Genomic DNA, 21,261 nt, shown 5'->3' on the forward strand with positions numbered 1-21,261 from the left:
GGGTATTAACATTTTCACCAGAGGTGTTTTCTACCTTATATTCCAAACTTCAATATAAACTTAAGAAATTAAACTGGACCACAGAGAATTTGTTTAAAACGCTTCTATATTTCATTGAAAATTGCGTATATCAATCATTCTTTAATACAAATGGGAATGACATATTGATCATAGAAAATTTAATTGTATATTACATGCATGAATATTTTATTCGAAATTCGGCAGCATTGTGTTTATGTTCTAGAGAAATAATTAAAACGGATACAAATTGAAGTGAAATTACACAACCCTATTAAGAGACTCCGTATGGAATCATACAAAAAAAAAACACAAACATATTCGGCAAAATTCGTAAAATCTATGACATATTTATGAATTTAAAACAAAAACATTGCAATATATGTATGTATGATTAAGCATAAATTATATAGAATAGTGAGTGGCCAATCAGGTTGATTTTGCAAAAAAGAAAATAGGCTAATAACAAAAATTCAAATTTTTTGAAAGACAACAATTAACGATGGAGTGAGTATTGGTAAAAAATTATATTCAGCAATATAAATTGCATATTTACATAAAAAAAGTGAAATAAAAATGTAAGTGAAAACTTGAAATGTTTTTTTTTAATACCACTGCATAATTGCTAAATACTCTATGATAAATAATCTGCTTCTGAAATATTTAGCAACGATAAATTCTTATTTCCCTCCTTGTTACTTCGCTCGTTCACATTTATGGGCGATGCTAAAGGACTGCTTTCTATACGCTCGCGATAGGCGCTAAAAAGGCCTCGAATTTTATTCAAAGGCGTCAAAGGCAATTGTATTGAGCGTGAAGAGAAATTAACTCCTAACGACTTCTCGTTATTAATAGACTCCACTGATGCAACATCGGTTATATTTGTTGATGATATTGTATCTGTGGTATTAATAGTTTCGGTCTTGGTGGCATTCACAGATTTCGGTTTTCCTGGTGAGCCAAACAAACGTTTAGCAATAGGCAGCTGCAGTATTGGCTCCCTTATTATTGCATTTGCTGGTTGTGATGATTGTTGCTGCCTGGAACAGTTCAGAATCAAGGAAGCACTAGAATTCGAACGCATATAGGTTTGAGATTTGTGGTGTGAGGGTGGTGTTTTCGGAAGCATGCCAGAGTCGTTTTTGTTGGTTGTGGTTGTGAATGTATGGGATTTTTTTACAACTCTTGGTGATGGGAAACTGTGAAATAAATTAGGTTTAAAATAAAATTTCTTTTTTAGATTTAGGTAAAACATCAAATTTATTGCACTGAATAATTGCTATTAATCTGCCACAGTACCGAATAACTAAATGCTAGGAACTCTGTTGCATATGATGGATTTCCTTGATTCTAGGATCTAATATATATATTGGTAGTCATCTTCAGAAAAGTAGACTTGTGATTGCGAATGTAGCATTGCTCAAGCATTGTATGGTTGAAGAAATAGAAATATTCTTTACGGCATTGAGATTTGGTAATATAAGGTAGGTTAAACTAGCAATTCATAGAATAGTCCGTTATCTACATTCACTTCGTCGATATGACCATATTTCCCCTCATGTTCAGGAATTCCTGGGTGCCCATTTTCGAAGTTTATTGACTTCAGGTCTCATGTTCTTTTCCACAAGATATTCAGTGCTCAGTCACCTCGATTTTACATGGCCACTTGCCAGAGGTTATAGGGACAAGTCATTTCAGGCTAGAATCGTCAGATCATATAATTGCCTCCCTACTAACTTAAAGGATTTCTCGATTTCTGATTCAACATATCGAAAGAGATTATGCGATCTTATTTTGCCTTTTTAATTATATTGGGAACCTAAAATGTTTTGTCTTATTTCTTTTTATCATATTATTAATTTATTTATTTTTATATTATTTTATATACATATTTGCACATATTAAATACGCACATATGTTCTCACGTTGTCATAATTTGAATTGTACTTTATTCATAGTTAGTAGTCCATTGTAATTTATATAAATTGGCCGCTTTGTGGCTTCAAATTAAATAATGAAAATAAAATAAAAATCAATAATAGAGATGCAGAGACTCGAACTGAATATAAAGAATTGTTTCTCTGATGTTTAGACAGTATATTCGGGACTAGATAAGTTTCCTCTATTTAGCTTTGCAAATGTAATCATTTTAATGAAGCCCCGTCTAAACTTAAAGAGCACACTAGATGACTAATGTTTTCAAGACAAGATCGAAGCCTCATAGGGTAATTTTTAAAAATTTGGGGTGAAGTACAATAAATCAATCGGGCACCTCATGTATGAATGTATAGGTTTATAGGTTTATGTCAATGTACTACTGCAACGGACTACTGTCTAGGCGAACCTTTAAAAAGGATTCTTCCACTAATTCTACAAGTGTGTTTTTTAAAAAGCTACTTAACTGTGACATGTTTTTGCAATTTAATATAAATTATTTAGTAATGAATACATATACTTACAAGTCCATTTCATCATTAGAATAGCGCATTAGGGCTGTTTTCCAGGAATGAACAGTAGGATGTTTTGATTTATCTATGTCAACGTGAAAGATTGCATTTAATACATCAAGATCCCTTTTCGTGGGTTCGTTTCTACAAAGAGAAGGCAATGAATAAAAACAAGAATATAAATAAATATAAACGATGAAAAAATGGAATAAACTAATCTTTTAATTGCACACAAGTGCCAAACAAAACCTATGCCAAAAATTACATAGAAACAAAATTCTAAAGCATTCAATTTAGGGGTAAATCCCGTTCCGAAATCTCGGGATTTTTCAGGATCTCGAAAAATTATCCAAATTTGTTAAATTTGTGGTTTTTTAACATTTTTATACACACCACCATAGGTGATGGGGGGTGTAATAAGTTTGTGATTCCGTTTGTAAGACATCGGAATATCGATTTCCGACTATATAGAGTATATAAATTCTTGATCAGGGAGATATTGTAAAACGATATAAGCATGTCCGTCTGTCTGTTGTAATCACGCTACAGCCTTCAATAATGGTGCTATCGTCCTGAAATTTGGCACAGATTCGTCTGTTTTCTGCACGCAGGCCTAGTTCAAAGATAGGCTATATCGGTCCAGGCCCCCATATAAACCGATAACCCGATTTGTTGTCTTGGGCTTCTAAAAACCGTATTTTCTATTAGATTTGCCTGAAATTGGAAATCTAGAGGCATTTTAGGACCACAAATAGGGGCGTCGAAAATGGTGTGTATTGGTCCAAGTTTTGGTATATCCCCCATATAAACCGATCCCCCGATTTGGGATCTGGGGCTTCTAGAAACCGTAGTTTTTATCCCATTTATCTGAAATTCGAAATCTAAAGGTATTTTAGGACCACAAATAGATGTGTAGAAAATTGTGTGTATCGGTCCATGTTTTGGTATAGCCCCCTTATATACCGATCTCCCGATTTTACTTCTTGGGCTTCTAGAAACCGTAGTTTTTATCCGATTTGTCTGAAATTAAAAATCTAGAGGTATTTTGGGTCCATAAAAAGATGGTGTGTATAGGTCCAAGGTTTAGTTTAGCCTCCATATATCCCTATTTCCCGATTTGACTTCTTGAGCGTCTAGACATCCGAACTTTTACCCGGTCTGTCTGAAACCAAACCAAACCAGATATTTCTTTGCGAGCTTTGACAGTTTTATGTGCTTGAAAATATCTGCTACCTTTCCCCTTCCTTTTGCCGTATAAAACTCCTGTCCCGGAAGCTGCTTGTAGTCGGCTTTGACGTAGGTTTCGTCGTCCATTACCACGCAGTCAAACTTCGTCAGCATCGTCGTGTACAGCCTCCGGGATCGCGCTTTGGCCGTCGTATTTCGTTTATCATCGCGATTTGGAGTCACTACCTTCTTGTAAGTCGATAGTCCGGCACGTTTTTTGGCTCGATACACGGTTGTAGACGATACACCCAGCTTATTTGCGGCATCTCGGAGAGAGAGGTTAGGGTTTCGCTTGAAACTACCGACAACTCTCTTTGTCGTCTCAGCGGCTTCCGGTTTTCGATTTCCCCCGATCCAGACTTCCTGGCTGTCGACAAACGTTCTCCAAACACTTTAATTACATTTGTAACGGTTGATTTGGCAACTTTTAGCGATTTTGCCAGTAGCTCGGATTTTGGCGATGCGCGAGCAAAATTTTGATACGCTGCTCTTCTTGCTTGGACGGCATTTTGACAACTGAAGAGTGAATTCCAAAATCAAAATAGGAGCAACATTCTACACACACACCTTCAAAATGAGGGGTGTTCAGGTTTTTTAAATGCAAAATTGAAAGAAATAAGTCGAGTTTATATTGACCAAATTTTGACCGTATCACCGTTTATAGTCCGATCTTCCGATTTGACTTCCTGGGCTTCTTTCTAGACACCGCAATTTTAATCCGATTTATCTGAAATTAAAAATCTAAAGATATTTTTGGTCTACGCATAAGTACGCCGAATATAGTGTGTATCGGTTCATGTTTTCGTATTTACCTCATAAAGACCGATCTATAGATCTCTATGTTGGTATATATGTTTGCTTGGCAGAGTATCTGTCATCAAATCAATCTGAAATTCTATATATGTGTTATCAAGTAATCTGCCGAAGAGTTTTCTAAGGAAAATTATATTTTTTGATTCATGGTGGTGGGTATTTAAGATTCCCGGTCCGGCTTAAGTCCGTATATACTTGTTTAATAACAAATTGGAGTCTTCATTCAGTGTAAATGACTCTTAAAACATTGGAACAAAAATATACCTAGTGAAAATCCTTAAAATGGATACATTCCAGATTAAAGTAAATGGACCGAAATAAATCATATTCATTATCTATTTATAGGTTTGAAATATATCCAGACTCAATGCTTCAGTATATAAAAGGGATAAAAGGACTATATTAGAAAATTTCCTATATACACCATTTTTAGAACATATCCTAATCAATAAGAATGATGACTGCACGATACTCAGTAAGCAATGCTATAATATACCAAAACATATACCGATTTATACCAAATTTGTCATATATCTTCGTAGACATATACTATCTATAGATTACCGATCATCTTCTATGGTGTCAAAAAGTCAAATCGGCAGGTCGGTTTATATGGGGCTATATAAATACTGCAAAAAAACGTGTCTATTCCAAATTTCAGAAATATGCCTCTCTCAGTGAAAACCAAATCAGTTTTTTTTTTCTCATAAATATGACACTTACCCATAAATAAATGTTTTATATCCATCGTCTTCATCTTCACTTAAATGATTCCACTGTGACGGACTCTCTGGAGGAGTTACAAATACGTCCTCCTCTTCACTGTCGGAACTGAAATCAGACTTTGGAATAAGAAAATCCATAAATTTGTTTCATTAAGATTTCTATGCGCCTTCCAAATAAAGCTTACCCAAAAAACATTCTCATCAATATCATCAGAAGAATCAATATCAGCTTTTGGATTACGGTACTCAGTGGAATTCTTTTCATCTTCCTCTTGCTTCATTGATTTTTCTTGTTGTTTCATACGTTGATGATTTTTGTATCGTGCTTCCATGCGATTACGATGGCTGGTTTTGCGGCTCAAGTTAGTCTCCCACTGACAAGTGCAATTATTTTCTTGCGACCATACCTTGGAACACATATCTTCAGTTTTCAAATTTTCTGGTAAAATTTGCTCAGCTAAAAGAAATCACGTTTTAAAAATCATACGAAAAACTATAGAAACAAAATTAAAATATATACTCACTTGGATTTTCCAACTTATATAAAATACGTCTACAAACACATTCAATATGCTCACGTCTCTCTTCCTGGGTATGAAGAAGGCTTCGTAAAATTTTCAAAATTTTCCCCTTCATTTCACATGTGATCTCTTGAGAATTTTCTAAGAATGTCGCAACTAAATTACCAACGCGGGAATGGACTTTTTCGAATTTAACATTTGCAAAACTGGCATCTTCTTTGAAACTATAAATTAATGATTTTACACGACGCAATTCCAAAATTAAAGCATCATTTATGGAAACAGAATTTTCAATATTATGGACAATAGTTTTAGTCATGCGACGAGCATGCACTTGTAATGATTTCTCTACATATGTATAAGGCGTCGCTGCTTGCTGAGCTATGGAAGCATTTATGTTTGGTGCAGTAGTCGTGCTTCGAAAGCCATTTTCGAATCGCTGGTTAACACCGTTTCTCCATCGACTGTTGGCATCTGTCATATCTGTGCTTTTAGTGGCTCCAAAACCGAATTTTTCCAAAGCCGAACATACGTCTTCCATAATTTCATCATTACGTCCAAGGGATTTCTTTTTATTCTGTTCGTTTTCATAATCGGCTTGTTTTTGTGCTAGATATTTTTCTAGGATTGCAATGCCTTTCTCCGATGCAATGTCTATAAACTCTTCTAAGAAATCCCAGTATTCTCGCCACTCGACATTTTGTTCTTTTGCTAAATTGCGGCCAATGCACTCAATGCCTTTTTCAGCATCCGTATTCTTTACATGACGCTCCTTGAAACCAGGACTATCATATATATCAGAAACATTCATATAGTCAGTAATGTCTCGATTATTGTCAATGCCCCCTACTATGGGCGATGCGATACACTGCTCACGATAAGTAAAAAATACATCTCTTTTTATTTTGAATAATGGTGTATCAGGACAAAGGCCTGATTTTAGTTTATTCTCTATGTTGTGGTTGTTATTATTTTCTTGTTTATTGGACGCCTCTCGCTCATTTTCTTTATCGTGATTCCCATTTTGATGATTATCATATGAGTCATTAAGTATTATTGATTGATCGGCGAAACCATTGGAATCATTTGTTGCATTATGACGATGCGGTGTGGAATTAAATAACGAACGTCTCTGAAGAATGGCAGTGGGTGAGTTAGTTGCACTACCCGGTCCCCGAGGTGTGGACGGTAGACTTTTTCGAGATTTCATTGGTGATATGAATGGATTATTAGCAATTGGCGAGGAAACATTACTACCCAGACGAGGTGGAGTTTTCCAGCGTCGATAGAATTTCTACATATATTTTAATTAAAGTTAATCACACAGTTTATAATATTAGATAAAAAATTATACAAAAGAAATACCTTTGCTTGATCCTGGGTCATAGGACCTGCTAATGCTTTAATTTCAACTTCAGGACTTAAGGGATCACAGTTAAGTTGCTAAAAAATATACAAGATGCAAATTTTAGACGTTCTGGTTTTTGTTTAGTTTTACTATGCATTGCAAAATATCGTCAGAATTCTCAAGTCCCTACTATTGGCTGCCTTACTCTCTTTGTCTTTTCCAAAATTGTAAAAAATTTGGCTAATTATTTTTCTTAAATTATGGATGTTTTTCTTATATTCGACCTGTATATAGACGTTTCCAATTGATAATTGTTGATAAAAATGAGTTGATATCAACAATAATCAATTGTAAATGATTTTTCTTTTCAAAAAAACTTACAGGTGGGTTATTGGCCGCAAATGGTTGACCTATTTGAGCGGGTATAGAGCTATCGACACAACGTAAAACAGGCACATAATACCTCTCATTAAACAATTCCTGGATTTTATTAAATTTACCATCTTTAATTGAGCTACGCTCACAGATTATCTGAAAAATAAAGAGACCACCAAAATTACATGGAATAAATCACTATTTTCAATTAGATTCCTTACATTTTCTGCCAATCTTCCTTCATTATTTCGAGTTAATTTACACTCTGGATAAGAGAGCAGAACTTCGACCATTTCTACATTCCCGAATTTCGATGCTAAATGCAATGGTGTATCACTGCGACCTTTTTCCGGTATATTGAGATAATAGTCCAAGAGATTAATACACAATTCTTGGCACATTTTCTGATCGTATTTTTTCCCAGTCAAAAGATCGGCAAATTTCGTATCAGAGACAGTCTTTAAAATAAGTTCAGCAATTTGGGGTTTATTGGATAATGCACACACATGCATAGCATTGTAGCGGTAACCTTCTTTCAGCGTTGTCGGTGTATCACCAGAACTAACAAGATATCTAGGGTTGTCCCAAATTTGTTGTTTCACACGCTTATAGTCTCCTTCCTCAATCATTTTACGAAACCGCACAAATTCTTGCTTCGTAGGAGCTCTGAATGCAGGTGTTTCCAATGAAGCAGTAGAAGCTGTAATTTTCAATGTTTCTTAATATAATCTACAAAATTTATGTACTAAAAATTAAACTTACTGCGAACATCATTATATTTTTGTTGTACAATCTCAAATCCTGTTTGGGCGTATTTTATAGCTTCGTCTTCATTTGGAAATTCTTTGAGTCTAGCGTCTTTATGTTTTTTTAAAACTTTCAACGCATCTGTTTTAGTCTTGAATACCGATTGGGGTTCTATTTAAATAAATATGAAATAAAAGGATTAAATTAAAATTTTTTTATACTTGATCGAATATCATTAGAGCTACTAATTTTTGTATACATCGTTATTCTATCTGACAATAGTGTTTCAATTAAATTACAGGTTAGATAACATAAAGTGTCAACAACTCAGAAGGCCATATGTAAATGTAGAGTTATCTAATTTTCAAAAATTATCCACTATTGCTCTATTTGTCCACTTTTTGCCTTGATTAATACCCTGAGTCTATCAAAAATGAGTTGAAAGCCGTACGAATTTAATTTTCCGGTATTTTGGCTTTCTTCAGCGCATCAATACTGGCGTATTTTTAAGCCCTTACCTTGCTGTCTAAAATAACTCAAATTGAAATGTCCATCGAATTGGCTTTTGGCGCATTGAACAACCTTTATGTGACGGTTCCGAATCTTATTGGTTAGTTTATTACTTGGGGTGTTTTCGTATCGTTAGCCATCCATTGATCTTTTACCCGCCGCACCATTTACGTTCATCTTTTTAAAGTTATTTTTTCAGTGATCGTAGCCTTACAATAATACCTTTTAGCTATTTTTATTTACACACCATTATGCACCAACTCTGGGAGCCACCGTAGTGCAATGGTTAGCATGCTTGCCTTGCATACACGAGATCGTGGATTATGCTGACATTTCTGAGTGTTTCAAAGCTTCTATAAGTGGTTTCACTGCAATATGGAACGCAGTTCGGGCTCGACTATAAAGAGGAGGTCCCTTGTCATTGCGCTTAACATAGAATCGGGCAGCACTCAGTGATACACAGAAAAAAATTTCACGAAAATTTGAGTTTTAAAAAATATTCAATTAAAAATTTAATTGATCCAACAAATTTTTTAATTAAAACAAAAGCCAATTACAATTAATTTTTTAATTGGATCAATTAATTTTTTAATTGATACTGTCATTTCTGTGATTGAAGACATTTCAATTAAAAAACAAGTAAGGAAAGTCTAAAGTCGGGCGGGGCCGACTATATTATACCCTGCACCACTTTGTAGATCTAAATGTTCGATACCATATCACATCCGTTAAATGTGTCTGTCCGTGAACACATTTTTGTAATCAAAGTCTAGGTCCAATCGACTTCAAATTTGGCACAAGTATGTGTTGTGGCTCAGAATAGATCCCTATTGATTTTGGAAGAAATCGGTTCAGATATATATATATATATATATATATATATATATATATATATATATATATATATATATATATATATATATATATATATATATATATATATATATATATATATATATATATATATATATATATATATATATATATATATATATATATATATATATATATATATATTGTTGGGGGTAACCCTACATCTTACATAAACATCTTATATAATATTTATTACAATCTGGCAGCTCTATTGTCAGAGCGCGCACACATACTTCAGTAATTGAATTTCATCATTCATTTTGTTCTAGAAGCATCTAAGCAGACATAAAAGTTCTACAAAATAAATAATAAGTTTTTAGCAATAAAAAGCATAGTCTTTTATTCATATACAAAAGGCTAACAAAAGTGGCGACGAGGACGGTCGTAAAATAAAATCAGTTGTAAAACGCCAGTATTCAGGAATGAACATGCCTAGCGACATAGTTGTGAAATTACTGGAGGAGCAGCAAAAGGCGATGGCTCAACAGACGCTATTGCTCGAACAAATGGCTTTGCTCATTCAATCGCAAAGCGCAAGCTCCACAACAGATAACAACCCGAGACAAGGTACATCCAAAGCAGCCTTGATGGAATCTTTAGCGCATTCCATGACAAATTTCGAATATGAGCCAGAAAGTGGTCTTATCTTTCAAACGTGGTACAATAGATTTGTTCATGTCTTCGAAAAAGAGGCAAGCGCATTGGACGACGATGACAAAGTAGCTCTCTTATGGAGGAAGATGCCAAATCAAGTGCACGAAAGATTCGCAAATTATGTTCTGCCAACAAAACCAGAAGAAATGACACTTAAGGACACTGTGGAAAAACTGAAGAAGCTCTTCGGAAAAGCAGAAACTCAAGTCGCACAACGCTATAAGTGTTTGCAATTAGCAAAAACAGATGGGGAAGATTTCCGCGAATACGCCAGCAAAGTCAATCTCCAATGTGAATTGTTTAAAATGAGTGAGTTAACCATCCATCAGTTTAAATGTTTAATCTTCGTTCTGGGTTTGAAGTCGGCCAGAGATAACGAAATACGAATTCGTTTGCTAAAATTACTCGACGAGAACAGCGAAATGAATTTGGACAAACTCGTAGATGAGACTCAGCGTATTTTAGACCTGAAATCAGACAACAGTTTGATTGAACATCAATCAAAAACTGTCTGTTCTGTCAACAAATCTACCGAAGGTCCAAGACAACACAAACTACCTAAGACACCATGCTGGTTCTGTGGGGATTTGCACTACGTAAAATTTTGTCCATTTCAAAAACACAAATGCAACAAGTGCAACCAGCTGGGACACAAAGACAACTATTGTGTCAGCGCAAAATTAGGCAAATCACCAAAACCTTCAAACATGGAAGAGGGAAAGAAGCAGAAGTTTAAGAAATCAAAGAAGACGTTCAACACAAACGCAGTTTTCAATACAAGAAATGTTGAATTTCAAAAGCTTCGTAAATACACAACAGTGCTAATGAACAACAAGCCTGTTCGTCTACAAATCGATACCGCTTCGGACATATCCATCATATCAACTTCCACATGGGAAAGTATTGGTAAGCCCAAAGCTTACACAACAAAGGATAGCGCCAATGACGCAAACGCTAACAAAATCAACCTCATCGCAAAGTTCAAATGCAGCGTAACCATCGATGACGTCACGAAATTCTTAAATTGTTACATTGCAGATGTCGAAAAACTGAACATCATGGGAATCGACTGGATTCAATCTTTCGATCTTTGGGACAAACCGATAACTTCTTGGTGTCACCAAATAAAATTCGATGACGATATCGCAGCTCTGAAACGTAAGTACGAAAAAGTGTTTGATAACAACTCATTGGGTTTATGCACAAAAACCAAAGTCAACATTCAGTTGCTGCCAAACGCCAAGGAAGTATTCATTCCCAAAAGACCTGTTCCATATGCAGCTAGAACAGAGATCGAAGCTGAACTACAGAGACTCGAAAGTGCAGGAATTATTACACCCGTAAATTCGTCAAGATACGCAGCTCCAATTGTAGTCAGCAAACGCAATGGAAAAATTCGCATCTGCGCAGACTATTCTACAGGACTCAATTCTATGGTAGAATCTAACCAGTATCCACTACCCACTCCAGAGGAAATTCTTTCAGACTGCCACAACAGCGTAATTTTCAGTCATCTGGACTTGTCTGATGCATATCTACAAGTAGAGGTAGACGACAGCAGCAAAGAGTTACTCACCATAAATACCCACAAGGGATTGTACAAGTTTAACCGACTAACACCTGGTATAAAATCTGCTCCAGGAGCATTCCAGAGAATTATGGATGAGTTATGTTCAGGCATAGAGGGTACCAAAGCGTATATTGATGACATTATGTTAGCGAGTAAGTCTATCGCTGAACATAAGACCAACTTGGATTTAATTTTGCAACGAATACAAGATTTCGGTTTCAAATTAAAATTTGAAAAATGTAATTTTTTTCAAAAAGAAATTAAATACTTAGGACAGGTTATCAATAAAGACGGCATACGACCTGATCCATGCAAAATTAGCGCCATTCAAAATCTGAAAATTCCAGAAAATGTTGCAGAGGCTAGATCTCTTCTAGGCTCAATCAATCACTACAGCAAGTTTGTAAACAACATGCGCACCTTACGCAAACCTCTCGACGACTTATTAAAAAAGGATAACAATTTTATCTGGACTTCAGAATGTCAAAAATCTTTAGATGACTTTAAGAAAATTCTAACATCGAATTTGCTCTTAACACACTACAACCCGAATCTGCCTATTCACGTAGCAGCAGACGCATCATCACACGGGGTTGGAGGTGTCATCTACCATATGTTTCCTGGCGGAGGAATGAAGGCGATACACCATGTATCCAGAGCACTCACTCCCGCTGAACGCAATTACAGTCAAATAGAGAAGGAGGGTCTCGCTCTCATATTCGCTGTGCAAAGGTTTCACAGAATGCTGTTCGGTAGAAAATTCACCTTGCACACCGATCACAAACCACTCCTGACAATATTTGGATCGAAAAAAGGAATACCAATCTACACAGCCAACCGGTTACAGCGCTGGGCTTTAATTTTATTAGCGTATGACTTCGAAATCAAATATATTAATACAAGGGATTTTGGTCACGCCGACGTATTATCCAGACTCATTAGTGATCATGAAAAGCCAGCTGATGATTTCGTCATTGCTTCAGTGGCACTCGAGGAAGATATACGCCGAGACGTCGACGAGGCAGTTTCGACACTTCCACTCACTTTCAATACAGTAGTCTACGCAACTAAAAACGACAAAGCTCTCCAGTCTGTCATCAATTTCATAAACAACGGATGGCCTGAAAGCAGTAAAAATGTAGATGAATCAATTATACAATACTACAATCGGAAAGAATCACTATCAACTCTAGATGGATGTATTTTATTCAACAACCGCATAGTAGTACCAGAAAAATGCAGACAAAAGGTATTGAAACAACTTCACAGAGGACATCTATCTGCAGAACGGGGTAAGTCAATAGCTCGATGTTATGTCTACTGGCCCAATATCGACAAACAAATCGAGGACTACGTCCGAAAATGTCAAAATTGTCAACGTGCAGCAAAAAATCCGGTGAAGACCAACCTTTGCTCATGGCCATTAACGACACGCCCACTCGAGAGAATCCATATTGACTACGCTGGTCCGGTGAAAGGTAAATATTATCTTTTAGTTATTGATGCATTCTCAAAATACCCTGCGATTTATGAGACAACAACAACAACTTCATTTGCAACCATAAAAATGTTGAATGAATACTGTGCACAATTTGGAAATCCAGAACAGCTTGTATCAGACAACGGTACACAGTTCTGCTCTGACCAATTCCAAACTTGGTGTAAGGAAAGATCTATTGAGCACACAAGAACCGTACGCTTCCATCCTAGTTCGAACGGACAAGCCGAACGTTTTGTAGATACTCTAAAACGCTCTTTAAAGAAATTTGAAGGGGAAGAAACACCTACAGAAGCACTTCAGACGTTCTTAGAAGTCTACAGATCAACTCCAAATCCAAATGCACCAGAGGGTAAAACACCGGCAGAGTCATTCATCGGTCGAAAAATGAGAACAGTTTTCGACGCAATCAGAAAACCTCAATACACTGAGCGAAAAGTAAACCACCAAATGGAATCTCAGTACAATAGCAAGCATGGCGCCAGAAATAGAAAGTTCGCACCAGGTGACTTGGTCTATGCAAAGAATTTCAAAGGAAATAAAAGCTATTGGGTTCATGGTGAGATCATCGAAAAGGTGGGCAACGTTATCTACAACACCATCATAGATGTAGGCGAGAAGAAGATTCTTGTAAGAGCACATACGGATCAACTCAGACCCAGAGTTCCAGATCATGAAACACGAACTGAGCCAAACACAAAATTGCCATTGGATTTTCTACTCGAGGATTTCAACATCACACCTCCATCAAGCGATGATAATTATGAAACACCTATAGGTTCTCCTCATTGGTTTCCTAAGCGTATCACCACACGAAGACAACCTGTAGATCCTATTTCCAGATCACCCATTTCAACTTAAAAAGGGGAGATGTTGGGGGTAACCCTACATCTTACATAAACATCTTATATAATATTTATTACAATCTGGCAGCTCTATTGTCAGAGCGCGCACACATACTTCAGTAATTGAATTTCATCATTCATTTTGTTCTAGAAGCATCTAAGCAGACATAAAAGTTCTACAAAATAAATAATAAGTTTTTAGCAATAAAAAGCATAGTCTTTTATTCATATACAAAAGGCTAACATATATATATATATATATATATATATATATATATATATATATATATATATATATATAATATATATATATATATATATATATATATATATATATATATATATATATATATATATATATATATATATATATATATATATATATATATATATATATATATATATATATATATATATATATATATATATATATATATATATATCTGAACCGATTTCTTCCAAAATCCATAGGGATCTATTCTGAGCCACAACACATACTTGTGCCAAATTTGAAGTCGATTGGACCTAGACTTTGATTACAAAAATGTGTTCACGGACAGACGGGCATGGCTATATCGACTCAGGAGCCCACCCTGAGCATTTTAGCCAAAGACACCATGTGTCTATCTCGTCTCCTTCTGAGTGTTGCAAACATATGCACTAACTTATAATACCCTGTTCCACAGTGTGGAGCAGGGTATAATTAATTGGATCAATTAATTTCGTGACTGAATCAGAAAAAAAATTTTTGTGTGTAAGAGAGAAGTTCACCACTGTGGTATCACAACGGACTGAATAGTCTAAGTGAGAGGAAAATATCGTGCTGCCACTATACCTAACCTAACCTATGCTTCAGCTCCATCACGAATAACAGCATTTTTAAATAACTCAGACGAAAAAACTTTTGGTGGCTTGGAAACATTATAGTGAGCTGATGAAAAAACATGTACGATATAGCTGTCATTTTCATGTTGCCAGATATACCAGGGAAAACTTGGTAACACTTTGTGTCAACTACCCTTTACGTAGTATCGTCGATAATATTTAACACAATTACCTACATGTGCTCTTGGCCCAATCAAATATTATTTCGGAAAATCATTCGATATTCATGTTTGTTGAAAGCATTAGATGTTACCACTCAAAGTTCATTACTTCGTATTCCCCCACATTAACATCAATATATTTTTTCTAGACAAACAATTTAATTCTATATTGCAAATTAGCTTGCCAAAGTTAAAAAAAAAAAAAACAAACAAAAAACAAAACAAAACAAAAACTAATACTAAAATCTACGAACAAAACAAAGAACACCAAAGTACGTAATTTAGCATTTTGCTTTACTTTTCTTCGCTCATCAGTTTTATAGCTTCTCTATGTTTATGTATGATAGACCCCAGATACATAATAGACGGGAGAGAAGCAATATGAATGGTATGTTAAAGGCAGGGGGTGTTGATGCTTATATTTTTACCATATATCACACAAAAATTGGGACATGTGGTGTTTTTGTTTTTTAAAAATACATATGTAGAACAAAACTCAATGCAGTAATATTCTACAAAAGCTTCCATATTGTAGTAAAATATTATTTTGTATAAAGATCTTTTATCTCCATTATTTGTTAAAACAAGTATTAACCACATCTGAGGAAATATCATGCTCGAATCCGAATAAACTGTCAAAGCACTGTTTATTCGAACACCAACGATTTATAGATGCGATTTTGCAGGATATATCGTAAATAGCAGACAGAAGAAAACTCTGCTAAAACATCGAAAAGCTTGCTGTTTTTTAGTTCGATTTCAGTTAAACCTCTCTTATCCTCGCAGAAATTCCTGATGGTTAATATTATTTGAAATTTAAGTTGACGTTAAAACGTTTTTAAAGGTTTCTGATAGCACATGAAGGAAAAAAGCAGAAAAAAACTAATAAATTCAAAATTATCTCCTTGCATCAAGTATTCAGAACTTAAATTTAAAAGAGAAGACACCATTATCTGTTATGTGTCCTTACTTAAATTCTCAGTTTCTATGGCTCGGAATTAATATCAAAATCAATAGTGTAAAGACAAAATTTTTGGAACCGGGAAAAATCAAAATCAAATAAATCAAATCATAAGCTTCGATATAGATTTGATAAAAAAATATCCATGTATGGAATTTATGTGTATAGAGTTATGCATAATTTTCAACATCAATTCATTAGAAAAATGTTAATTTACTTTAAAAGTTCCTATTCTAGTAGTGTTCATCTTACAGCATTGATCCATTGGAATCGGTAACAGAAGCACTTAATTTCTTGTAACTTCGGTACATCTATGACTAACTCGGTAATGCTGGTGACATTTCTGAGTGTTTCAACGCTTCTCTAAGTGGTTTCATTGCAATGTGGAACGCCGTTCGAACTCGGCTATAAAAAGGAGGCCCCTTCTCATTGAGCTTAACATGGAATCGGGCAGCACTCAGTGATATGAGAGAAGTTCACAACTGTGGTATCACAATGGACTGAATAGTCTAAGCGAGCCTGATACATCGGGCTGCCACCTAACCTAACCTAACCTATGACTAAATGATTACATATTAGGTGATCATATGCTTTCAATACACTACTTATTTCATAACCGAATGTATGCCTGAGGTGAAGTACTTTCTTCTTAGGACATGTGTATGTAAAAGTAATACGGAGCGATTCCAATTAATCAGTGGTTATCACTTTTTAAGTAGGATTACTACAAGATTACCGGGTAATGAAAGTTTTTGCTGGGTGAGAATAGGAAAAGCTATAAAAGTTATCCAAAATTTTTTTAATTCCACAATCCGTTTACCGCCATAATAGGTTTAGGTTATAGTTTCTGTCATTTTTCTTTCAGAAGTCCGAAAAATGTGTTCTCACGTGTGAGTCAGAACAACTAACTTTTTGAGAAGTGTGAAGAATGTGTTATGTGCAGCTTTGCCAGAATTGTTTCACCAAAAACCACTAGATTTGCCCAAAAAATAGGTAAAAAATGATTAAAAAATAGCTAGAAAAAAGCTAAATGTTTTGTATCAAAAGTAATATTTTTGATTGAAATTTAACAAACTTAAAGGCTTTATTTCACTTAAAATGCATATTATTTTAATTGTAATAATTTTAATTCTACTTCTATGACACTGTAACAATATCTAAGTCATACTAGCTCTGTTTGCGTACTCGATACATTTTGATTTATATCACAAATTTTTACTGGAAGTCCTTCGTTTACATTTCCCAGTAAAACTTGCAATTCACAGAAAAAAATATCACCAAAATATTTCCAATTAAAAAGTTAATTGAAGTTGAAAAAAATTTCAATTAATAAATTAATTGATACAATTAACTTTTTAATCAAGATAGAAATATTAAGTCAATTAAGTCGATGATTGAAAATTTAAAAATTTTTAATTAAAACATTAATTGATACAATTAACTTTTTAATCAAATTCGGAAGACTAAGTCAGTTAAAGAAAGTGATGAATATTTTTTAATTTTTAATTAAAAATGTATTTCAAACAATCAATTGTTAATCCAAATAAAAACCAATTCAGAAAATAATTGAAAATAGTTACATTTCTTAATTAAAAAATTAATTGAGTTTGGCTATCAACATCAATTAAATTTTTAATTGAATCAATTAAAAAATTAATTGAAATTTGCTAATGAAATCAATTAATATTTTAATCAAGAATTTTTTCAATGACCAATTAAAACTGTGATTGATACTATCATTTTCGTGATTGAAGACATTTCAATTAAAAAATTAATTGGATCAATTAATTTCGTGATTGAATCAGAAAAAATTTTTTTTGTGTGTTATCAGCTGGCTAATCATCAACAAATCCGATGTGCGATATATTGAACAAAATCACATAGAGGTGCATTGGATAATATCAAGTTTATACAGAATAACTTTTATTGGAAAATTACCCAAACAAACCTATTGTTGTCCAATTTATTTATTTATTTATTTATTTAATCAAACTGAGCCCCCATGGGCCATATGTTGATAGATATATAAAGTTTTTAAAATAAAGTGTTGAAAAATATCTTCTAGTTTTGAACGCTGTTTTGGTTTGTGGTCAAGATACAAAAACTCCACAAATTTAAAGACTATTTCATTAATTTAATAAATTTTTAGAATTAACCCTAGCCTTCTTTCTTGTAAAGATACCCATTTTTAAGATGAATCACTTAACTATAAGGACAGAACGAATTTATCGGCTTTTGGACAAGGAAAACAGTTTATATAAGAGAAATTCTCAAATGCTATTATAACCAAAATTCACGTTCATATTTTAAGGACATGAAATAATTGGCCTCACGACAATATTTTTTCAGTATACAAAGCAATTCACATCTACTATTTGAATTTAGTAATATCATAATAACTTTAGAATATTATAATAACATAAAAAGGATAAACGAGTCAAATGCTAATATTCCTAATAATTTACTAAAAGTGCCGTTTTATCCATATTTCGATAGAAACATGACGAAAATAAAAAAAAACAAAAATAGCTTAGTCGGTGGGTTTGTGATAATGAGTTTGTCATAAATAACTCTAAATCTAGAGCTATGTTCTTTTATCATACAAATAATGAAGTAGAATTGAATATAAAAGTCAATGGTTATGGAGTCCCTTTCGTTACTGAGATGAGATGTCTTGGTGTAGTGTTGGATAGGAGACTTAGTTTTGAACATCATGTTGACTCTATTTTTTCGAAAGTTATGTCCACTCTTCGGAGGCTTTACTCGCTAAATTTGTTTATGCCAGTTCATATTAGGAAGAGATTGGGTTTTTCATTACTAATGTCTTCTGTTAATTACTGTATTGAAGTAGTATCAGGTGCGAATTTGGCTTGTTTTAGTAGGCTACAACGAATAGTGAATATGATTGTCCGGTTTGTTTTCTCTTTAAGGCGCAATGATCACACCTCGGGCAGTGTATTAGAGTTTCTAGGGGTGCCTTTTCCTATGTATATTGAGCATAAGGTTTTGATGTTGTTTTATAGGCTAGTAAATACGGGTTCTCCACCTCTGCTCCGAAGCCGTTTTATTTTTTCAAGGTCAATCAGAAATCCGCAGATAATTTTCCCTCGCTTTAATACGGCTGTTTGTGATCGATCTTTTACAGTGCGTGTCGCTAGAATCTGGAATCATCTTCCGCTTCATTTAAGAAAGTTTTCTTATTCTACTAAGGAATTTTCTCGAAGACATTTTCTTCATTTAAAAGAATGTATTCAATGATAAAAATCAATTATTTTTCTAGTCATCAATAATGGACCATAATTTCACATATTTTTTTTTTATTTCTTTATTGTTGTAGGCTGGGGAGCCAAGGTCTTGTAATATAAAAATTTTAATATTTTTATTCTAATATTTTTATTATATATTTATTTATTAGCTTAATTGTTATTCAATTCTTTTAGATTTTTTTTAAATATGTTTTCTTAATAAACCTGTTATTGTAGTTAGTTTATTACTGCATAAATCTGTAATATATTGTTAATTAGGCCAGGTTTGGCTTTGTGTATATTACTTTGGAGAATAATAAATGAAGCCAGAAAAAAAGCAAAAAGCTAAATGCATTTTTTCCCGCTAAACGTCTTCAAAAAAATCTAGAGGGAAAATAGCTAAATTGGCAACGCTGGTTATGTGGTGTACTGCGGTGAGACCCATGATAGGCATAAATGGTTCTCGGTTATAAGGAAGTCAGGCTTACTTATAATCGCACCCAAATTGAAGTAGATCAAAGAACCTCTATTTTTTCCAATTTTACAAATACAACCCTTAAAACTTTTATCTTTCATGTCTATCTACCAATATTATCACGTCTCAATACCAAATGGTCCGTTTCGTTCTAGAAATTAATATTTAATAGAAATGGCTCCAATCACGGAATTTATAGCAAGATTAAATATCAATTACATAAGGCATTTAATAAATTCAATAACATTTGCGATTGGTTTTTTATTTTATTTATCAAATTATTTTAATCCATTCATTTTTTAATTCAAGATTTTAATTAAAAAATATTGGTGATATATTTTATGTGTGTGAAGATAAATTCGAATTTAAAATTGCGGCAGAGGCCTTAGCCGAGACACAAACCAGCACCTTCAATGTAATTTTAAATTCGAATTTAATTTTTTAAATTCGAATTTAATTTTACAAATATCTCATTTTTTTGAAAACGCTAAGAATTTTTAAATGGAATTTGATAGAATTCGTTAAAGACGGCCCTGAGTATCCTTAATTTGAACAAATTTCATCACAAAAATAACTTAGAAACCGGCAAAATTAAAATTTTGTTGAACAAAAAAGGGACCATTGTGCGAAAACCGTTCGGGGTTCCAAAACGAAACTACCACCATTGGATAGGGGTTAGTGCGTACTATTCAAATTCGAAATAATTTCATTAGAAAAGTATTTCGGAAAGCGGAAATTTGAAAAATATTTTCCGGGTCAATTTTCACAAATGAGGCCACTGTGCGAAAACCCTTCGGGGTTCCAAAACGAAACTACCACCATTGCATAGGGGTTAGTGCGTACTATTCAAATTCGAAATAATTTCATTAGAAAAGTATTTCAGAAAGCGGAAATTTGAAAAATATTTTCCGAGTCAATTTTCACAAATGAGGCCACTGTGCGAAAACGGTTCGGGGTTCCAAAACGAAACTACCACCATTGGATAGGTCTTAGTGCGTACTATTCAAATTCGAAATAATTTCATTAGAAAAGTATTTCATAAAGGGGAAAATTGAAAAATATTTTCCGAGTGAATTTACATCAACGGGGCCACTGTGCGAAAACCGTTCGGGGTTCCAAAACGAAACCACCACCATTGGATAGGTCTTAGTGCGCACTATTCAAATTCGAAATAATTTCATTAGAAAAGTATTTCAGAAAGCGGAAAATTGGAAATTATTTTCCGGGTGAATTTACACAGGTGAGGCCACTGTGCGAAAACCCTTCGGGGTTCCAAAACGAAACTACCACCATTGGATAGGGTTAGTGCGTACTATTCAAATTCGAAATAATTTCATTAGAAAAGTATTTCAGAAAGCGGAAA

General features: G+C 34.0%; 1 protein-coding gene across 1 annotated transcript in view; it reads right to left on the reverse strand.

Annotated features, from left to right (window-relative positions):
• Positions 1-514: 514 nt before the first annotated feature.
• The window catches only part of Ankle2 (ankyrin repeat and LEM domain-containing protein 2), a 32,856-nt gene continuing 12,109 nt past the window's right edge, over positions 515-21,261 (reverse strand). The window contains exons 2-10 of the mRNA XM_075298777.1: positions 8,237-8,392; positions 7,696-8,174; positions 7,481-7,630; positions 7,117-7,194; positions 5,755-7,045; positions 5,416-5,687; positions 5,229-5,347; positions 2,478-2,609; positions 515-1,217 (exon numbers count right to left, since the gene is read on the reverse strand). Of these exons, the coding sequence (XP_075154892.1) occupies positions 653-1,217; positions 2,478-2,609; positions 5,229-5,347; positions 5,416-5,687; positions 5,755-7,045; positions 7,117-7,194; positions 7,481-7,630; positions 7,696-8,174; positions 8,237-8,392 (3,242 nt within the window). The 3' untranslated portion in view covers positions 515-652. The remainder of the gene's footprint in view (positions 1,218-2,477; positions 2,610-5,228; positions 5,348-5,415; positions 5,688-5,754; positions 7,046-7,116; positions 7,195-7,480; positions 7,631-7,695; positions 8,175-8,236; positions 8,393-21,261) is intronic.

This window comes from Haematobia irritans, chromosome 3 (assembly GCF_050003625.1).
Source record: "Haematobia irritans isolate KBUSLIRL chromosome 3, ASM5000362v1, whole genome shotgun sequence".
Classification (NCBI taxonomy): Eukaryota; Metazoa; Arthropoda; class Insecta; order Diptera; family Muscidae; genus Haematobia; species Haematobia irritans.